This window comes from Podarcis gaigeae (genome assembly GCF_964106915.1).
Source record: "Podarcis gaigeae genome assembly, chromosome: 1".
NCBI lineage: Eukaryota > Metazoa > Chordata > Lepidosauria > Squamata > Lacertidae > Podarcis > Podarcis gaigeae.
Window position 1 is genome coordinate 22,027,839 of NC_139678.1, and position 21,707 is coordinate 22,049,545.

A 21,707-nucleotide genomic window follows, 5' to 3' on the forward strand; every position below is an offset into this window, starting at 1 on the left:
ATAAACAGATAAATAACATACAGGTATTTTGCAGTGACAGCCAGATGTTTGTCTGTGAGTGATTTAGAGCTATATTGGTCAATGACAGAGAATGAAGAGAATGAAGTCATATTTTTAAAAGCCAACACTTTCCGTAGCCCAATCATCTAGAATATATCTGGACTACAAATTTGTATCAGTTTAACTATCACAATTTCCCCCCAACCCTGCTGTATAATCCTACTGTTTGGAGACAGGAATATCTGATCAGGACCTCTCACACCTCACTCACACAACTACAATTCCCAGGCTTTTATGCTGAATACAAGTGGCTCCTAAACCCTTTTGACACAGCATTCCCACACGTGTCTGCTCAGAAGTAAGCCCCATTGAGTTCTGTGGGGCTTGACTCACAGGTAAAATGGTTGTGGAAAAACAGTTGCAGTCTATAGCATAGAAACGTTTTAAATTGGTTTTACTGCCTCTCCTGGATCTATAATTTTGTTCCCCCTCAGTTTTATTGTATTACAAAAGCATGTGCGGTGCGATTATTTATTACATTTTCTTCAATACCGCAATCCATCAGGATGAATGGCAGTTGAGAATTAAAAAATATAAAATACATCCTTAGAATATAATAAAGCTGTTGGGATTGCTCCTTCCAGCAGAAGAAACTAATTTTTAAATACAGAACCTTTTGATGAGTGTATTTTCACCTTCCCCTTTTAATAGATGCTACCAGGATAGCCTTCCCTTCTTCTTTTGCCAATGTTGATGTGACAGCAGCACACACTTCTCTTTAAATGTGAGCCTGCCATCATCCAGCATAAAGCGGTCATGGCCACAGGGAGGCCCGTGGCAACTTCTGGAAGACCCAACACGGCCCATTGCAGCCACAGGAAGGCCTGACAAGGCCCACAACAGATGCAGGAAAGGCCAACAAGGTACCCAGCAGTTGCGGGAAGGCCCAACGAGGCCCCCCACAACCACAGAAAGGCCCGATGGGCCCCATTGGGCCTCCCACAAGTTGCAATGGGCCTTCCCACGGCTGCAACGGACCCTGTTGAGCCCTATTAGGCCTTCCGGAGGCCACAATGGGCCTCCTTCTGCCAGGTGATGTCATATGTGCGCCACGCACATGACGTCACAGGCCCACACCAGGCTCCAACAAATTGGGGCAGGATGTGGCACCCGTGTCTCCCAGCCAAGTTCACTTCCAGGATCAAGTGCAAGGGGAGAGGTATCATTTCAGGAGACTGCAAAGAAGCAAACCTTGAGCAAAAGCAGAGTTCAGGGCCCAAACTTCCCCTTGCATACCTCTTTGTGAATTGTTCAGGAAGACCTGTATTTAGAAGGATGGGTGCTCCCACCTACCCCCCTGCCTCACATGGCCCCAACCGTTGCATGAAAAGTGTGCAGGGAAGCAACAGAGCTATTTCAGTTTTTCCTAGCAGATGCCAAAATGCAGGTCTTGGAGTCTCCCTACGCAGTATTTTCACTGGGGTGGTCAACCTTCAAAGCCAAGGCACATGAACATCTCCCAGAAAGGATGTAAGGGTCTTATAAGTGTATGTTTATTTGGCTTGCATGTCAAATTAATATAATTGTGTGTTTCCATCAAATACTGTATTACAGACTTTTTCTAATTATGAAAAAATAATTGTGCTGAAAAACAAGGAAACAGAAGGTAGACTTCAAGTATGGTGGTTGGCCCAGATTTTGTTCCTGGTGTTCAGACATCAATGCAGTGCATCACACAAATGGCACCTTCAACCTGTTGCTATGATCCCAGGGACATTGCCAAGTCAAATGCAGGACACAGCTACAGCCACAATATAGAGAGCAAATCACCTAAAATGTCCTGTAATGAGTCATGACCTGGTTTTCAGAAGCGTAAACACCTAGACATCAGGAAGCATTATCAGGTGCTTGGGAAAACAGCTTATTTTCATTTAAATTATTTTTCCTTAAAAGGAGCTTAGGTATCTGTATCCAAGATTATTTCATAACAACATTACTGGGTTTCTCTCAGTTCGCTTTTCTGAGCTAAGTGAAGCAGTATTTCTTGGAAGGGTCTGAACACAATTAACAGGCTCATGAACACTCAGTTCTGACCTAATCCTCTTCCTCAGCTACTTCCTACACATTATGTTAGTTCAGATCCTTTTTATGTCAATAGACTCAGTAGAAAGAGTCCTCTGTGGGATCTTCTCTGCTGCCTCTGTACCAAACCCACCTGCAGTAGATATAACATGCATTGATAGCTCTGCATTTTTTTAAAGGAAATAGCAGGTGGATCATGACCACAGGGACAAGGGTTCAACTCTTTGTCCCCTGCTGTAGTACTCATCAGGATCAGGGGACCATTGCCCTATATTTGCATTGGAAGGAAGTCTCTCAATTGCACCAGTGGAAACTTTCTTTCCAGTGCAAACAGCAGGCATGAAGGAGGGCCATCTGGACTGGCGCCTCAGTTGGGTAGAAAAATGGGTAAAAAAACCCCTCCACACCAGCATACTTTTTCTGGATTGGACGCTCTATGCCTGCTACTTAACTTTCAAATGCTCACTCAACTGTTATTGCTCCATATCTACTTTGGCCCTGAAAACAATGGGAATAGGACTCAGACTGCACAATTCTATGTATGTCTATGCAGAAGTAACTCTCATTGAGTTCCATTGTGGTAAGTGAGCATAACAATGAGCCTTTAGTCCATCATTTGCTTGATTACCCCTGGCCTGGAGCTGGGGGGAGTTTCTGGAAACTGATATTGGGTAAGAGAAGGAAGTGAACGCCTTTGTTTCCTTTAACAATATGTGGAGAAAATAAATTACATCAGCATCGTTTCCCTGATCTGTGGAAGGCAAGCAGAAAGTATAACCCATTATTCTAGTTAGTTAGTTAGTTAGTTAGTTAGTTAGTTAGTTAGTTAGTTGCTCTGATCCACAGACTGATTCAGTTATCCAAGTTCTAGTGCATACTGTCCAGAGAGGTTTATATATCTCCTTCCTTGATGGTATTCAGGAAAAGACTTCAGATATGAGCCGTTCTGTCTTTGGCTTGTGGACTGGAATGATCTGTCCATATTTATGGCTCTGCAGTTCTATGATCAGTACATCATTTCATCCTGCATTGTTCAACCACAGATAACCAGCACATATCTTCCTTCATTAAAGAGGAAGTATTTGCCTGCCATCTACCAAGGGCATTTAACTGAAGCAAGATTGAACATTAAGGAGGTTATTCTAAATGATCAGAGGTGGACTCAGTGCAAGACTTTGGGAGTAGAAGTCCAGTGTCCCGCTCAGCAGAATGAGCAGGAAATTCCCCAATGCAGCAGAGCTTGCTTGGCACATTTTTTAAAGTAAGTGAAGTACTACACATTGCCATCTAATGGGGGGGGAAGGGCCTAAAAATTAAGTCCAGAATCTAAAATTCCCCAAGTGCAACACTATAAATGAAGAAACAATTCTGTACACTTCCAAGAGAAGTTCTGGAATCTTCTTCCTTGAGAGGTAGCCAAAGGAAGATAGGCAAGAACCGCTCATGGATACTTTGCCTGCAAGACATTGGAGCACCTGCAGTATCCAAGGGTCCCCTGCGGGTATACGGTGCCATGATTCTATTATACCTTTTCATTCAGTGTTGGTCAATGAAGCTACACAAACAGTCAGCTGATCCTGCCTCACAGTGACCTGATAGGGTGTCTTGGAAGCGATGGCCTTGTATATATATGGATCTGACCAATCCCTCTTTTCCTCCTCTAATTACATCTCTGTTTATCTGAGTGTGTAAATATTACTTCACTGGCAACTTGAAGAAGCCATCAAGGAAGACAATCCCCACCCAGTCCAAAATATCAACTAAAGCAAGAGTGGGTGTGGGAGAAAGGCAAGAGATAGCCTATTACTTGAAGGCCCCTGAGATTTTGTTTTTATTTTCAAGTCATCCAGTACAGTGCAATCAGGAAATGAAAATAATCTGGTAGGAAGATTTCCAAAATCTAGCAATGGAATCAAATCAAGTGCGTTAAGCTAGCTCCTCTTTTAAAAGGGGGGGGGGGAGAGAATCGTATCAAAGGCCTACATTTCCTCTGTATGTGTGGAGACAGAAAACCATCTCCCCTCTTTTGGTAAATATAGGGATTCAAACACTCCATGATGCTTTTAAAGGGATTGTGCTTTGTAGATGAACATCCTTAAGGGTGGCCAACATGATGGGCGCAGAAGGCCCGGAGGAGACCAGAAGGTCCCCAGAATCAAGCTCTTTAAACCGCAGTGCTCTTCGGTCTTCCTAGATCTGGGCTTCCCTTCTGCATGCAAGGGCAGAGAAATCGCCTGCCGCATTCAGCACCACGGACAGCGCCATCCCTTCCCGTCTCTTCCCCCCCACCCCACAACCACCTGAGGCCCCCAGTTTGCCCCCTTCCGTCCCTGCCGATGCTCTCCTTTGTCCCCCCCTCCCAGTCTCTTTGCCTCCGCGGGGTGGGCTACTTACACTGCTCCGCTTTGGTGGACATGGTGGAGCCCGGGTGGAAGTGGTTGCTCCCAATATTGGCGGCGCGGGGTCCTCTCCGTCGGCTAGCGGGGAGCGGCGCTCTCCTGCCGCGGCGGTGAAGTCACCCTGTCTCCCGAGCTGCATCCCTCCCCCTCGGCTGCCTCTACCATCGCTACGGAGCCGCAGAGCTGCAGGGAAGGGAAGGGAAGCAGGCCAAGGAGGGAGGGGAGAAGCCACGAGGGGGCGGCGGCTTCGAGGAGCCCCCGCACGCTCCAAGCGCGGACCCCCGTTCCGCGCCCTAGGCTAGGCGATGTCCGGGGGCGAGCGCGCCTAAACGGCGACGCGCGGAGAAGGGCCCATTTTACAGCCGAGGCAAAAATTAATAAACAAGAGGGCCTTCCCGCCCCCCGCGTTTGCGTGAAATGAGCTCGACCGGAGAGGAACGTGGAGGCGGGGGAGGGGGGGAGTGTTCCATTCATGAAGACGGGCGGCTGAGCGCGGCCAGCCTTTTAAAGGGACTGCCATTCGCGGCCCCAGCGGCAGGGGGGGGGCTCTCGCTTTTTTCTGAATGGGAAGCGCGCCGCCTTCTTTTGCAGGACTTGCTCCAGGGATGGATTTAGGATTGCCATATTTTGGAGAGCAAAAAAAAGAGATGACGCTGTGACGGCCATTCAAAGCAATAAATGCAATTTGTAAATAAAAAATAAAAAATGAAGAGGTCGTGTCCTGGAATAAGAGGACACATGGCAACGTTAGCGCCCGCCAAAATAAGCACGTGCTTATCAGGGGAAGTGGGGGATTCCCATAATATGCTGCTGGTTGGCCAGCCAGCCAGCTGCTCTTATGTCCTTGCACTAAAGCACTGGAACTGACATTGCATTTATGCATGTTTTTATTGTAATTTTTCTTCCAATGTGTTTTATTTGTTTATTTGTTGCATTCCTACCTTTTTATTCATTGCATTTTTCTCTAAGGAGTAAAACATGGTTCTCCCTCCCCATTCTCATTTTATCCCCAGAACAACCCTGTGAGGTAGGTTAAGATGAGACACAGTGACCAGCAGTGGCATAGCGTGGGGGTGCAGGGGGGGCCGGCCGCACCGGGCGCAACATCTGGGGGGCGCGCTCGCACTCGAGTGCTAAAATCCACAGGTTATGGGCCGCAAATTACTTGCCTTGCCCCGGGTGCTGACAACCCACGCTACGCCACTGGTGACCAGCCCAAGGTCACCCAGTGACCTTCCTGGCAGAGTAGGGATTTGAACCCTGGGTGCAGCCTCCAGTTTAGATTCATCTGCCTGGACCCCCCCCCACTGCCCGCAGACATTTTCTGGGCTCTGCTCCTGCCTAGTGTGTGATTCAGAGCAGGCCCCTTTCCTCCATGAGGCCTTTAGTTCCCAGATCAAGATGAAAAAGTAAAAAGATCAAGGACCCAGACAGTTATTGTTGTTGTTGTTGTTTAGTCGTTTAGTCGTTTAGTCGTGTCCGACTCTTCGTGACCCCATGGACCAGAGCACGCTAGGCATTTCTGTCTTCCACTGCCTCCCCCAGTTTGGTCAAACTCATGCTGGTAGCTTCGAGAACACTGTCCAACCATCTCGTCCTCTGTCGTCCCCTTCTCCTTGTGCCCTCCATCTTTCCCAACATCAGGGTCTTTTCCAGGGAGTCTTCTCTTCTCATGAGGTGGCCATAGTATTGGAGCCTCAGCTTCACGATCTGTCCTTCCAGTGAGCACTTAGGGCTGATTTCCTTAAGAATGGATAGGTTTGATCTTCTTGCAGTCCATGGGACTCTCAAGAGTCTCCTCCAGCACCATAATTCAAAAGCATCAATTCTTCGGTAATCAGCCTTCTTTATGGTCCAGCTCTCACTTCCATACATCACTACTGGGAAAACCATAGCTTTAACTATATGGGCCTTTGTTGACAAGGTGATGTCTCTGTTAAGTCCAGTCAAAGGCAACTATGGGGTTGCGGTGCTCATCTCGCTTTCAGGCCAAGAAAGCTGGCATTGGAACAGCATTCTGGGTCATGTGGCCTGCATGACTCAACTGCTTCTGACACAACAGAACACCGTAGGGAAGCCAGGGCACACAGAAATGCTGTTTACCTTCCCCCCGCAGCGGTACCTATTTATCTACTTGCACTGGCGTGCTTTCGAACGGCTAGGTTGGCAGGAATTGGCAAGCCCAAGAGGTTCAGTGGTTTAGACCACAGCACCACCCACGTCCCTTCCCAGTTCAACCGTCATTTAAGGTTGATTTTTGTTTCCGCCCCGCACCCATTGTTCCTAATGTAGATCTTCACTCACCCCTCTTGCTCCCTGTGTCAATTCCCATCCCTCCATTGTTCCCAGTGTTGATCTTTACTCCCTGCTTTGTCCCTGGCTGCAGGAGGCATTTTGTGGTTTGCCCCAGGTGCCAAAACGTCTGGAGCTTCAGCAAGGTGAAAATAACAAGGTGGTATTATAACAGTGGTCATTTTCATGCTCTGTTCTTACAATATAACAAAGCAGCAGGGTGATTTTTTTTTTTAATTCAAGGGAAAAGCTTGAGGTTTTTGGGTTGTTGTTTTTTTAATACACACAGAAGAATTAGAAGTCTGAGACAGGTCACATTTCTGTGGAAATTTTTTGAAGATGTCAGTGACATAAAACAGGTTGCTCCGGCCTCCTAGGTTGTCCAAACATCTAAATGTAGCAGATTCAAGAACACCAAGTCCTGGGAATTAAATTACTCAAGTGTCTTCAATGCTAAGGTCATTGTTTTCCCGTAACTTCCACAGAGTCACTTTGTTTAGTTAATTCTCCAGTGAACTGCTACAGAACCTTGGCGATCCAGCTGCAGATTGTTGTCTCTTCCCTTTGCTCCAAGTAAATCAAGTAGGAAACAAAACTCTAATTATGTGGAATATTCTGCATCATCTTCCTGGTTGTACTGCCAACCAGATGGAGGAAAAACACTCATGTCTTTCCCTTCCTCCGTCCAACTGGCTGCATTTACAACATAATCCTGTGAATGTTGGTGCAGAAATGCCCCACTGAGTTCAGTGGGGCTTACTCCCAGGTAAGTGGGCACAGGACTTCTGCCTCACAGAGCAATTCTGCAAACCTCTGCTCAGAAGTCAGTCCCCTTGTGTTCAATGGGGCCAAATCCCAGATTAATGGGTATAGGTTTACAGTCTTAATTGCCTTTCCTTCCCCTCTCAGCTCGCAGAAAGTAATTAATACCTATAAGCCATCAAAGCCATTATTAAGCAAACATCTTTATCTAGCAAACAATACAAGAGCTTTGCATATTCAAAGTCCATGTTTGCAGCAACTTAAAATGCAAGTTACTGAGGTTTGTAAGCTTCCAAATGCAGCAAATATTTAAATAAATTCTTTATTCTGAATAAACATTATGGTATGTACTTTGCAGCTTATATTTTGTTGCCGTGCAATGTCCCAATGTGGTTGTTATTGTTCATAAATGCTTGGGAGCGCTCATTAAAAATGGGGGGGGGAATAAATTGTGATTCATGTTTGCTTTAAATAATGAGGAAAACTTTCTGGATGTTAACTTGGCAAGGTCTATCTAGCAGATCTGCAAAAACAGTCTGCTTCTGGCAAAAAAAATTGCTACTGAGTTAATGCTGCTCCCTTTTCTCAGGAGACAGAAGACTGTTGGATTTTTCCACATACTCAGTTAGATATAGATGGGGATTGAAGAAGCTTAAGAATAAGCTGTACCATGACAACTTTTGATTTTGCTATTTGAAAGAGAAAGGTTCTCAAGCCTAAATCCTTTAATGCCCTGATTTGGTTGGATTTCTGATGCAGGCATTCCCAGAGAACATGCAGAAGGGAGCTTCCTATATCCCCTGTATGATGTCTGAATGCACAACTAACATGAAAATCAATACATCTGCAAAGAAAACACAGTGGAGATCAAATGAAGCCTTAATTAAGTATGTGAGAGCCAGTGCTGTCTCATTTATTTGATCGTTTATTCCATTCATCAGTCATCCAATAGCAATAGTTCTCTGGGACTAAATAGATTGTGAAAATGGATTAAAAATCGCAATTCCAATAAAACAAGAATCAATAAAAGCACTTTGGGAAAAAAACTTTGAAAAAAATCATTCCGAAACAGAGACCTAGAGCAGATGTGGGGAAGCTGCTGGGAAAGATCTCTGCCTTAGGACTTGGAACATAGAAAGCTATCTTATACCAAGTCAGACCATTGAGCCATCTAGCTCATTACTGTTGGCAGCTTGCCAGAATTTCCAATGGTATTCAGTCCATTCAACTTCCCAAACATTCGGAAACCAAAGCGCCGCTTCTGATTGGCTGCAGGAAACTCCTGCAGCCAATCAGAAGCCCTGCCAGACGTTTGGCTTCCAAAAATAGTTCGCAAACCAGAACAGTCACTTCCGGGTTTGCAGCGTTCTTGAGCCAAAACCTTCGAGAACTAAGCTGTTCAAAAAGCAAGGTACGACTGTACTTTGCTCAGAATGAAATTATATTCAGAATGGAAACATGCAAGAACTGATATCAATTCCTTCATTAGCATGAATGGGGATATGCGGCAGGGCAAAATGAGGATGGCTTGAATAAATATTTGATTCTGTATCTCTTGCTAGCAGCCAGAATAGCTATTGCAAGAAAATGGAAATATCTAGAGGGATTAAATAAGGATTTATGGTGTGGTGAAATCTGGTCCATAGCTATAAAAATGAACTAAAACATTAAGGTATGCTTGAGAACAAACCAAAAAAGATTCATTTTCAACTATGTAGCAAAAAATGATAATAATTGTATATTCATGATGATAAGAACATTCAAATGCCTCCTGTAAAATATGCTATTTAAAATTCTTAGCAACTACAGTGGTACCTTGGGTTACATACGCTTCAGGTTACATACGCTTCAGGTTACAGACTCCGCTAACCCAGAAATAGTGTTTCAGGTTAAGAACTTTGCTTCAGGATGAGAACAGAAATCATGCTCTGGCGGCGTGGCAGCAGCAGGAGGCCCCATTAGCTAAAGTGGTGCTTCGGGTTAAGAACAGTTTCAGGTTAAGTACAGACCTCCGGAACGAATTAAGTACTTAACCCGAGGTACCACTGTATTCAGTTTGAAGGTGCTGATGGACCAATGCACCTCTCCCAATGATGGCCTGTGTGGGGTTGTGGCACCCGATCCACGACAGTGGCAACTTTCCAGCCCAGAAGAGAAAAGAGTTTGTTTTTTATATCCCGCGTATCACTACCCGAAGGAGTCTCAAAGCGGCTAACATTCTCCTTTCCCTTCCTCCCCCACAACAAACACTCTGTGAGGTGAGTGGGGCTGAGAGACTTCAAAGAAGTGTGACTAGCCCAAGGTCACCCAGCAGCTGCATGTGGAGGAGCTGAGACGCGAACCCGGTTCCCCAGATTATGAATCTACCGCTCCTAACCACTACACCACACTGGCTCCCAGGGCCCAGGGCCATCCCCACTGGATTCCTATCAGGCTGTAGGCAGGCCTTAGCCAAACCTAGTCTTACCAGTAATCAATAAAGTTGTGGGCTAATTCAGCCCAAAACCAGTCTCCTGTGTTCATTTTCCTCAGACTTCCCGCACTGGCCACAGACATCATGCACCTGTGGCGGCAATGGAAACATGCAGAAATGGGCACTCTGTGTAGCCTAAGAACCACAACACTTTAAGGGAAGAATGTTGAGATTTCATAGAATTGTAGAGTTGGAAGGGACCACAAGTGACATCTGGTCCAACCCCCCCCATCCCTGTGGGAATCTTTTGCCCAATGTGGGGCTCGAACCTGTGACCCATAGATTAAGAGTCTCATGCTCTATCAGCTGAGCTACAAGGCTGAAGGAGAGTCATCCCCCCAAAAATAGCAAAAAGTTTTTTTATTTGTAAACTTTATTAATAATATTAAATTCTACAAACATCACCAATGGAAAACACAAATTCATGACCCATCAATTGATTTTACAAATACTGTACAGTGGTATTTCAGGTTACATATGCTCCAGGTTACATACGCTTCAGATTACAGACTCAGCTAACCCAGAAATAATGCTTCAGGTTAAGAACTTTGCTTCAGAATGAGAACAGAAATCGTGCTCCGGCGGCGCGGCAGCAGCAGGAGGCCCCATTAGCTAAAGTGGTGCTTCGGGTTAAGAACAGTTTCAGGTTAAGTACGGACCTCCGGAACGAATTAAGTACTTAACCCGAGGTACCACTGTACAGTATCCGTAATAACTAAACTGTCACTCATTCAAAGAGCTCTTCCATAACTATATAATTCAGTCGTCTCTTAGACTGTCTTAAAGATAGCTGCTGGTTCTCCATCAATTTTATCCAATTCACGACTCCTAAAGAGGATTTTTATAAAAAAAAAATCTCTAAACAAATCATTTTAGCAACTCCTTTGGAGAATTTGCTGATGAAGGGCTGCAGCTCTGAGAGATGCCTGTGAAGATGTGTGTGTTCTTCGTTGTCTATTGTGTTGTTGAAAACCGCGTTGTGTATAGTAATATAGAAAGGTGGTATACAAATTGAAAGTAAAATGGGGGGGGATGAAATTAAACTTCTGCTCTCACAAAGCAGAGTTCCACACCTTCTGAGGCTGGCCGTTCCACAGTCAAACAGTACAGTCTGTAAGAACTTCTTCCTAATGTTGAATCTAAACCCCTTTTCTTGTGATGTTGGTTTGGATCCTGCCCTCTGGTGCAGCAGAAATCTAATTCTCATCTTCATCTATGTGACAGCCATTCAAATATTTAAAGATTGCTTATTACATTGCCTCTTCCCCTTTGCATTGAAGCTCCTAGATGGCCCACAGTGCTTTTGTTTCACATATAAAAACAGATTTGTAATTCCCAACCAAGTAAGCATGTGTGTTCATTAGCTGTGTTCTAATTATCAGTGTGGGAGATCACATAATTCTATCTATTCCTATGGTAACAAATTAAGATGTGTGTTCCAGCAGCATCTAATGAGATTTGTGCAGACTACTAATTTGGGGGAAATTGTGTTTCTTCGCTGATCATGGACCAAAGCAAGATCCCCCTGCAGGCTAGTTGAGTGTTCTCTGCCAATTAGCTCTTTAAAGTATATATGCAGTACAGCAGATTCTATCAATTATATTCTAACACTATTAAATATAAATCAGATGCAAAGCAGAAGAAGAATATAAAGAACCCCAGTTTCAAAACAACTTTATAAGGCCTGTTTAACTGTCTGTGACGCAGGTGACAGCTAGTTAGGATTTCCATTATGCTTGTGGGCATTTTGCATAATTGTCAGTGACGGGCTGGATACTGAAGGGTAGTGGCTAGATTCTGATGAGCGGGCACCAGGGGAAGGGAGGTTGGAGACTGTCTTGGAAGAAGGGATCAGTGATCTGGGAGAGCCCATAGCAGCCAGGAGTTGAGAGTCAGAGACAAGAGAAGCTGCAGGATTCTACAGTGAACAACAGTTGCAGGAGGAGGGAGAGACAGGCCAGGCTGGTGGAGAGTCCAGGGCTTTCATAGTGGGGTAGGAGAGCTGAGGGAGGGGGTGGAATTCACGTCAGGCATTGGTTTCTGCCCCTTTGGTTTCAGATAGTACATGGGTAGTAAAGATAAAGGGACCCCTGACCATTAGGTGCAGTTGTGACAGACTCTGGGGTTGCGGCGCTCATCTCGCTTTACTGGCTGAGGGAGCCGGCATACAGCTTCCGGGTCATGTGGCCAGCATGACTAAGCCGCTTCTGGCAAACCAGAGCAGCGCACGGAAACACCGTTTACCTTCCCGGCTCAGCGGTACCAATTTATCTATTTGCACTTTGACGTGCTTCCGAACTGCTAGGTTGGCAGGAGCAGGGACCGAGCAAGGAGAGCTCACCACGTCGCAGGGATTCAAACCGCCGACCTTCTGATCAGCAAGTCCTAGGCTCAGTGGTTTAACCCACAGCACCACCCGTGTCCCACATGGGTAGTAGTAGAGTCTAAAAAGCCCAGGACACAAATTTTCTTTCTTTTATATATATATATTTATTTGGTTTTCCAGATTAAAATTTGACAGTCCCATTTCCAACATACAACATAGAAACAAGATTCCAAAGATTCTCCTGTACTTCCTTCCTCCCCTTTTTAAAATCATTTTCTCCTGCATCTTTTATAATAATCCAAATCTTTCACCTCTCCATGGTGTCCAAAATTCACCATTAAACTACAAGTGTTATTCCAATCCTATTAACGATTTTAACTGGTTTTTAAGATAAATTATAAATTTTCCCCATTCCTTATTAAAATTTTGGTCTTCCTGATTTCTGATTCTTCTGGTCATTTTAGCCATTTCAGCATAATCCATCAACTTGATCTGCCATTCTTCTCTGGCATTCTTCTCTTTATCTTCTTCTTTCCATCTCTGGGCCAATAACATCCATGCAGCCATGGACGCCTACATAAATAGTCTTTTTGCTCCTTTGGGATTTCAGCTCCCAAGGGACACAGATTTTCATGGCCCTCTAGCAGCTATGGTGACTCATTTACCAGAAGTAATGTGTTTAGCGATAACTGTGTATACTGTGCATACTGACCAAACTAAGCCCCCTGGTGTACATTTTGCTCTAGATGTGAAATATATTGGCATTGTTTTCAGTTCTCCTACCGCACTACCATGCCTCCTCTTTCTGTGGCTGCCTCTGCTGCTCCACTGTCTCCCAGGAGAGGTTTGGAGTGGGGGGAGCAGGTGACACCCAGGTGGAGTCTTCACCTACTTGTGTGCAGCTCAGGTTGGAGAGATACATAAGCCAAGCTTGGGGGTGGGGTGTCAGGGACTCGGCAGAGGATGAATGGTGGAGATTCACTCCCCAGCCTGGCCATTCCAGGGAGGAGGAAGAGGAAGACAGTATAGATTTACCACAGGGGTTGGAGGGATGTCACAGCTCAGAGGCAGATGAGGGGACAAGTTGGGAACTAATTGGAGAGGATGAGGAGGAAGAGGGGGCAACAGCTGACGGACACAGACCCCCCCTACCAGAACCCGGCGAGCCTTGAAAGTAGGAGAGCAAAGAGCTCAAAGACAGAAGACACATAGCAGCATCCATAGAAGTGATGAAGGAGGAAGTGGGAGAGACGAGGGTGTGGAGATTCACTCGGGACAATGCCCTTATCCAGGAGGCTGGGTTCTAGATCCTCTCTCTGTAAATACTGAATAAAAAGTGGATTTCTTGTTTTTGTATGTTCCTGGGCAACCGGCTGTGGGAGTTGCTGGCAGCAGCCTGACACTGGGCCTCTCTGTTGCGGCAACTGCATCACTGGGTACACACCTAGGAGTAGCTGAAAAGAAGGACTGATGAACATGCCTTCTCCTAACTTGTAAGTGTACTTTTGACTTAATTCCTCACTCTGGACATTCCGTGCCTGACAGCGCCATGACAGCAATGTTGCTGTGGGCATGTCAAGTTGTTGTCAACGAGCCAGGTCAGCCACAGGGCAGGCACACACATGGGAGGCACAGGTTGCAATTAGGTCTTTAAAAACAGAAACTACCAACACAGCAGAGTCCTCTGGTTCGTATTAATCCGACTGAGACCTTGCTGAAACTGACCACTAGTTCTACCCTTCCCTTCTAACCTTTTAATCTGGATCCCTCCCAAGCAGATGAGCACTGCGTCAGCAGGACTGGGGCTGTCTGCACTCACATTGTGACTCTCAGACTTTAACTCTGTCCTGGAGGGCCTCCTTCTTCTGATGCTCCCCCCTCGATTGCTCAAACCCCTTGCTTGTAGCACCTCCCAGCTCATCCCTTCTCCAGACTGCTCCCCAGTGTCCCTCCACCAGGATCTGGGATCAAAGTCTTCTTCTTCTGAGCCCTCGGGGGGGGGGCTCTTGTGCGGGGGCCTCCCACCACTCTTCGTCATCCAGCCAGTCCCTGAAATGGCACCTAGTGGGCAGTGCCCGCACGGACAGCACTAAGCAATACGGGGCAGCTGCTGGAGACCGCAGATGATCACGCTGCACAAAGAGTCTTTCCCCAGATCCAGAACAAAGGCAGCCTCCTATCTCCTCTTCTGATGACTGTGAGACCAGTGGAGAAGGGTGAACTAAGAGCTACTGCTAAGCTACAGAAGAGCAAGTTTCTTGCCTCTGGATTCAGGCATCTTCCTTGAGGCCCTCTGGGACAAACAGCTGAATTGCCTATCTCTCCCTGGGGCAAGGAACTACAAAAATTGGGAGCCAGGCCAGCGAATCACAAGTAATTAAGGACAACAGCTCCCCTTCTCCTATCGTGTAATAGACATGCTTTATAATACCAGAGGAAAACTGGCAAAAATATATATGCACCAGGGCCTTTTATTCCAATCCGCACTTCAAGCAACTGCTCAAGACCTCAGAACAATATATAAACATTGATGTACTTTCCCAAATATGTTATTTATCTCTTTTTTAAAAAAAACCACACACCACAGTTTCATCTCCTGCCATTCCCACTCCTCTGGTCCATGTCCTTTGTTTACTTCTCTATCAGCAGACAGCCTTATTGCTTATCAGCAACACTTTAATGAAAGATAAATACCAGGAAAACTCTCATCAAGTTATTTCCTGTATGATATATATAGGGAAAGACATGGGGGGGGTAATGGAACTAAATCCCAAATCTTCTAAGCAATTAGGAATGCTCATTAACTCAAAGTGCACAAACGATCCCCTTGACCTCGACGGATTTACTACTCGTGTGTCCTCAATTCAAGCGTGATCATGCTGGTAAAATCAGAGTTTTCTGTTTGCGCCTTGTCACAATCTCTTTGGTGTTATCTAATGAACACTGGGTTGTTTTGCAGCCTGCACTGAGGGGCAAAGGCTTGAAACTATGGGAATCTTCCCATGGACCTAATAAGTCTGTAATCAGGCCGGCTGTGGTGAGAGAGCTATCCTACACCTAGGAGCTGAGCAGCTCAATATGCGATCAGTTGAGATACCCCCAGAGACTTTAACTGTAATCCTCGCGGAAGGCTGGCATTGAGTAATGATGACTGAAATGATTATGCGGGAGAATCCAGCATGAGTGCAGCATCAACAAATACAGACTTCACCCTTTACTGCCAATTCTCACAACTTTTTTAAACTCCTTCATTCTTTTTGGGAGATTCAGGACAAATAAAAGAAAGTACTTCTTCATGTAAGGTAAAGGTAAAGGGACTCCTGACCGTTAGGTCCAGTCCCGAATGACTCTGGGCATGTGGCACTCATCTCACTTTATTGGCCAAGGGAGCCGGCGCACAGCTTCCGGGTCATGTGTCCAGCATGACTAAGCCGCTTCTGGCGAACCAGAGCAACGCACGGAAACGCTGTTTACCTTCCTGATGGAGCAGTATCTATTTATCTACTTGCACTTTGAGGTGGTTTTGAGTCCAGGGCTTTCATAGTGGGGTAGGAGAGCTGGGGGGGGGGGGTGGATTCACATCAGGCATTGGTTTCTGCCCCTTTGGTTTCAGATAGTACATGGGTAGTAAAGGTAAAGGTAAAGGGACCCCTGACCATTAGGTCCAGTCACGAACAAGTATGGGGTTGCGGCACTCATCTCGCTTTACTGCCGAGGGAGCCAGCGTACATGTGTCCAGCATGACTAAGCCGCTTGTGGTGAACCAGAGAAGCACACGGAAACGTCGTTTACCTTCCCGCTGGAACGGTACTTATTTATCTACTTGCACTTTGACGTGCTTTCGAACTGCTAGGTTGGCAGGAGCTGGGACCGAGCAGCGGGAGCTCACCCCATCGTGGGGATTTGAACCGCCGACCTTCTGATCAGCAAGCCCTAGGCTCTGTGGTTTAAGCCACAGAGCCACCCGTGTCCCTCCTTCTTCATGTAGCATGTAGTTAAACTCTGGAACTCACCCCAACAGAGGTAGTGCTAGCCACCAAATTAGGTGGCTTTAAAAGATGATTAGACAAATTCAAGGCTATCAATGGCTACTAGCCACGATGGCTAGTTGGAGACTAGCTGTCTCCAACTGCAATGCTTCTGAATACCAGTTGCTGGAAACCACAGGAGGAGGGAGGGTCCTTGTACACAGGTCCTGTGTTATGAAAGGCTTGGGCAAAGAGGAATGATGGGAGAAACCAGTTAGGCAACCACCAAGGGAATAAGGTCTTGAGCCCATGGATTTGTGGTGGGACAACGATGAATGGTCAGAGAGTGATGAGAGAGAAGACTGGGAAGAGGGGGTGTTGGAAGCTGAAGAGTTAACAGGATTTAGTGAGCTGGGAGAGTCTGTGACAGAATCAGAGACAGAAACTGAAGCACGAGGGTGGAAGGAGAAAGACCAAGAGGCAGAGATTATTTAGGCTGGTGAAGAGTCCTGAGTGCCTCCCCCTTCTGTTGCGACAAGCTCCCCTCCCTCCTTGTCTCCCAGAACCAGAAGAGACATGAAAAGGGCGGAGGATAGATTGGTGACATGCAGACACAGTCTCTGATTGCTTGGGGGGGGAACCCTGGAGAGGAGGGGATATAGGCAGCTGTGGGAAGGCAGGAAACTTCAGTCTCAGCAACTGCTTCACGGGGACAAGAACTACTGGAGATGTACTGCTGTGCTCATTAGGCCTGGCACTCCTGTTATTGTTTTTGCTAACAAAGAGTTAACTCCAGTTTGCACATTGTGATTTACTGCTGGCTTGCTCTTGACATCCTGCTTGTAGGCTTCCTACAGGCATCTGGGGGGCCACTGCAGGAACAGGATGGGTCATTGGCCTGAACCAGCAGGCTCTTCTTTTGTCTCCTTGATGCATGACTGTTATTAACCCATTCAGTTAGGCTAGAATTCCCATTTCTAAGGAGAAACACTGAAGCTACCCAATAGTTCCATAGTTGCAATGGACACCTGCGCCAATCCACCTGGGCAAGGAAGGGCCAGGGCTCAGTCTAAAAGTGATACAGAAATGCTACTCATGATTCAAGATGAATGGTGATTTTTTTGCTGCAGATTGTTATATGAGAAAATGCAGTTACATTTTTAAAAAAAATTCCAAAAGAAATGCTAAACACAATTTTAAACAGTTATTGTCCGTAAGCGTTTGCATTTCCACAAAGCAACAGTAAGGTCAGAACAACAGGCGCAGAACCTGGAATTGGTGCTTCTATTTTTAGCTGGTAGGACTTCAAGGTGACTTTATTTTCCAGGGCCGTTGATAGCAGATCTGAATCTGATGCATCTCGGACGCAGAAGAATGTCTTCTACCTCATTCTATAGCTTGAAATATGGCTCAGGAACCATCCAGTTGGTCCGAGAATAGCCAATGAAAACACTGTTAAACCGATGACGGTTTCCTAAATCAAGGGAAAGAAGGGTCATGCAGGGCAAAACAGAGACGCAAGCGAGGCTGCCTGAGGGGGGGGGGGAGCTTTTTGCCTTACAGATACAGCCAACGCTATTGAACTTTTAAAGCTGCAATCTCAGTAATGTGATAGATGCAAAGAACCAACCACAGCGAAAGTTGATTATCCTACAAATCCAGTCACCAGCTGAAGTAGTTCATGTCAACTGAAAAGCAAAGTGTGATTTGTCATTTTAGGTCACTATGGGTTAAAAATGGGGGTGGGGGGTTACTTTCAAAGCTTCACTACAGCTTAGTGGCTTCGCTTTCCTTTTTAGCTTTTTGCACATTTTGAGGGTGCGCTGCCACAGCTAAGCAGAACCACAACCTTTTTGCGCAAGATCTTTCACTGCTCCAGAGCTCCATATGCACGCCAATGGATACATGGAAACCGAAGCAGGTTTCCTTGCCATTGCCAAAACAAAAGGAAATGCATTGCTTAAAAAAAACCTGCACATGCTAAGTTAAATTTACATACTCAGTTTGAGAAATAATTGCTATCGTTTAAGCAGAGATACAGTGCATCTACTCAGCGTAGCGTGGGGGGTGCAGGGGGAGCCGGCCGCACCGGGCGCAACATCTGGGGGTTAGGGTTAGGGGGCGCAAATCCATGGGTTGGGGGGCGCAAATTACTTGCCTTGCCCTGGGTGCTGACAACCCACGCTACGCTGTGTCAGCTGTTCAGGTGCTAGCTCAGTGTTTTGTTGGACTACAACTCCCATCATCCCTGACCACTGGTCCTGCTAGCTAGGGATGATGGGAGTTGTAGTCCAACAACTGCTAGGGAACCAAGTTTGAAAAACACTGTGCTCACTGTTGATGGGAAGCTTCAGGACCCAATAACTCATCTTAGGTTGTTCTGGGTGGGATTCAACTCATGAGTCCTGATAGTGGAAGCCCCTGCAAGGACTTACGCTAGCGGGTTGGGGCTTCCCCCCTTCTGTCCCTGCACCCACTTCCCAAAAGTGGTGTGTGTCAGGAGATCCCCCAGAACAGTGCACAGGGGGAGAAGAGGGAAGATTGTTCCATCTGACAGGCTGAAAATCACAAGTTGCATCAAAATGTGGAGAACTGAATTTAAGATTGAAAAAATTAGAAACGGAGAGAAATGAAATAGACAGATCCTTCCATCCCTAGTCTGGAGCCCCTCAATTAACTTAAGGGAGCTCATGGAAGGAATTCTTTCCCCCAGGAGCTCTTAGTCCTATTCCAGAGTGGTCTTTGGAGAGAGGTTTTCTGGGCATCAGAAAGGGGAGATAGGAACAAGAAACACTCCTTCATTAAGTTGTCTCAGGGATCCACACTCATATGGTTGTTCCGATCAAGAGTAGGTTTTCAAGAGAGACAGCTTGCCTTGCTTGATAAATAGATCGGGATAACTCTCAGGTGACCTGCTTATTCAGCATTCATCCTGATTTGCTTGCACAAAATCAGCAAGCAGGTCATCCAGCATTGGCTATTTATTGACTATTCAATATGATTTGTTTTCAGGCAGGTTAGACCATGTTGCCTCGAGCAAGAGTTACGCCACACTTTCCAGAGCATTTCCCTAACACTTTTCTTCTTGCAAAAAGTCCAGTTCTAAGGGGGAAGCAAGCCTGTGGTGCAAGAGCTCCAAATAAAATTTCAGAGCCCCACCTGAATTTGCAAATGCGCAACCAAATTCAATCCAGAAACAGTGACAATCTCAAAACGCTTTAGGTCAGCTCCCATCATCCTTGACCATTGGCCATACTGGTTGGTGCTGATGGGAGTGGAAGTCCAGCAGCATCTGAAGTGTACCCCATTGGCTAGCTGTGCCCTAGACAAGGAGGCGACAGACAAGAAGACAACTTACCAGGGGTCCTACTTTGCCCTTGGCTGGCTTGCTGTGGATGAGACGAAGGTTGCTGTTTGTGGACCTGATGAAGGATAGCAGCGCAGAAGAACGGAGCCGGGAGCCTTGGAGTGCAGCTAGAGTCATCGTCCAAGCGAGCAGGATGAAGAGTTTGACCAACAGACCTCTGCCTGGTTGTCAGCTCTGGCTCTGTTGAACAGAATGGTCTTCAGCAACAGGTAAGCAGGAAGCCCAGGAACTCAATAGCAAAGATCTTGTACATTCAAGAGAGAATGGGCTTTCTAGCACATCTGCATAGTCTGCTGGTCAAGGAGGCTTCTGTTCTAAGGCTCGGCTCTGCTGTTTCCAAAGACAGACCTCTGGATCAGTCACCTCCCACAAGCTTATTTAGCAGTGTCAGCTGTTGTGCCCAAGGGATGAGAGGATCAGCCAGCTGCTGCTGCTGCTGCTGCTGCTGCTGCTGCTGCTGCTGCTGGAGACAGTGGTACAAGCGAGATGGCTGGATAAAGTCTAGAGATAGGAGCAGTCAGCTGGTTCAAGGGACAAGGCTGGTTCAAGGGTAAGGGAGACAGCCAAAGTCAGGCAGACACAAGACGGAGGTTTGCTCTGGGAGCTGAGGTCCCCTAGCAGCACCCACTGCTGCCCTTAAAAATGCTGTGTACATTTTCCACTGTTATCTCCCCCCCCCCCATTCATTTTCACTTTTAATATTTGTCATCATACACAAATCATAATAATTTTACAAATAGGATTCTCAGAATCCCCGAACTTCCCTCCACTCCTCCACAGTTTCCCCAGATATTCTTTTCAAACTGCATCTTACCATATTCTCCATGTTTTCTTAAATCTCAATTTTTATCATCATTCCCGCTTCATTGCAAGTGTTTTTAAAATCCTGCCAATGTTTTCAGTTGTTTACAGTGTTCTTTCATGTAACTTTTTAAAAAATCCCCATTCTTTATTAAATTTATTGCCCTCTTGATCTCTGATTTTCCCAGTCATTTTCGCCAATTCAGCATAGTCCACCATCTTTATCAGCCATTCTTCTTTTGTAGGTAAGTTGTCCTTCCATCTTTGGGCAAGTAGCATCCGCTTGTTGTAGCACGTTTCCCACTGCTATCACCCCTCCCGCACCCCCCAAATCAAATAACCGATAATTAAAGCTACAAGGTCAGCAAAAGGAGTAAAGAAGAGTGAAATAAAAATGCACCTTTCTCAAAGTAGTGAAACATAGAATATAAGCAATACAAAGAAGACTAGAGCCCATTATGAGCTCCAGATAGAGCCATAACAGGATGGATTGATACCATTCTCTTTTATAAGAAGAAAAATCGCCTTTACTATAATTGGTTCTATAGTGTGGAATACGCTGCCAAGAAAGATGCTTTAGTTGTGATTCCTGCATTGCAGGGGTTGGTCTAGGAGACGCTGAGGTCTTGTCCAGCTCTACAATTCAGCAGGCCGGCCTGTTCTAACTTTCAAACACCTTCTTTTAAAAATTATATTCTACCAGGCCTACGCAAGCAATTAAAAATACATCTTTTTTTTTAACATACTTGTTTTAAACTTTTCATATCGTACTGCATGGTTTTGTGTGTTTTTGTTGTGAAGCTCTTTGATATTTTAAAATGAAATATCAGTTTATTTGTATAAATATTTGTATAAATAAACAGAGCAAACTGTAGAGCAAACTTTAATTAATTTTTCGATCTTGGAAGCATCTTTGATCACTCTTACCCTCCATATTCTCCATATTCACCATACACTACGCATACCTTCTGGTACCAACATGCAAGCTCTTTCCAATGTGAATGTGAGGCTTACAGCCACCAGTAAAGGATCCAGTAAATGTTTATTGCTGCCATCATAGGCACCAATTCCTAAGCGCCAAGGTTCCTTCAGCCCCCCCCTCCCCCAGTTGACGGGCACTGCCATTCAAATTGCATGAAATCGTGTGCCCCCACCCTGTTCCACCCCGCTCTGCCCCTGCCCCGCCCTTTTAGTGACATCTTTTATGATGTTTCCATGTCACTTCCTGGAACAGGTG

The 21,707-nt window shown here is 45.8% G+C and overlaps 1 protein-coding gene and 2 long non-coding RNA genes across 10 annotated transcripts in view; 1 reads left to right on the plus strand and 2 right to left on the minus strand.

Annotated features, from left to right (window-relative positions):
- Positions 1-4,895, minus strand: part of UNC79 (unc-79 homolog, NALCN channel complex subunit) — a 125,867-nt gene extending 120,972 nt beyond the window's left edge. For 5 of the 8 annotated variants that reach the window (XM_083729760.1, XM_083729762.1, XM_083729761.1 and 2 more), the window contains exon 1: positions 4,477-4,891. In XM_083729760.1, the coding sequence (XP_083585886.1) occupies positions 4,477-4,498 (22 nt within the window). In that variant the 5' untranslated portion in view covers positions 4,499-4,891. Of the gene's footprint in view, positions 1-4,476 lie in introns of all 8 variants that reach the window. The other 3 variants (XM_083729763.1, XM_083729764.1, XM_083729766.1) reach the window with 2 other exon arrangements.
- LOC310845116 overlaps positions 1-9,580 on the plus strand; it is a 579,409-nt gene extending 569,829 nt beyond the window's left edge. Inside the window, exon 3 of the long non-coding RNA XR_014564471.1 lies at positions 9,424-9,580. This is a non-coding gene — a long non-coding RNA (uncharacterized lncRNA). The remainder of the gene's footprint in view (positions 1-9,423) is intronic.
- Positions 9,581-10,363: 783 nt separating this feature from the next.
- LOC310844820 lies at positions 10,364-20,088 on the minus strand. Its single transcript, XR_014564338.1, has 4 exons — positions 19,661-20,088; positions 16,127-17,776; positions 10,710-15,808; positions 10,364-10,459 (listed from the first exon to the last, which is right to left on the minus strand). It is a non-coding gene; the product is annotated as an uncharacterized lncRNA (long non-coding RNA).
- Positions 20,089-21,707: the final 1,619 nt, after the last annotated feature.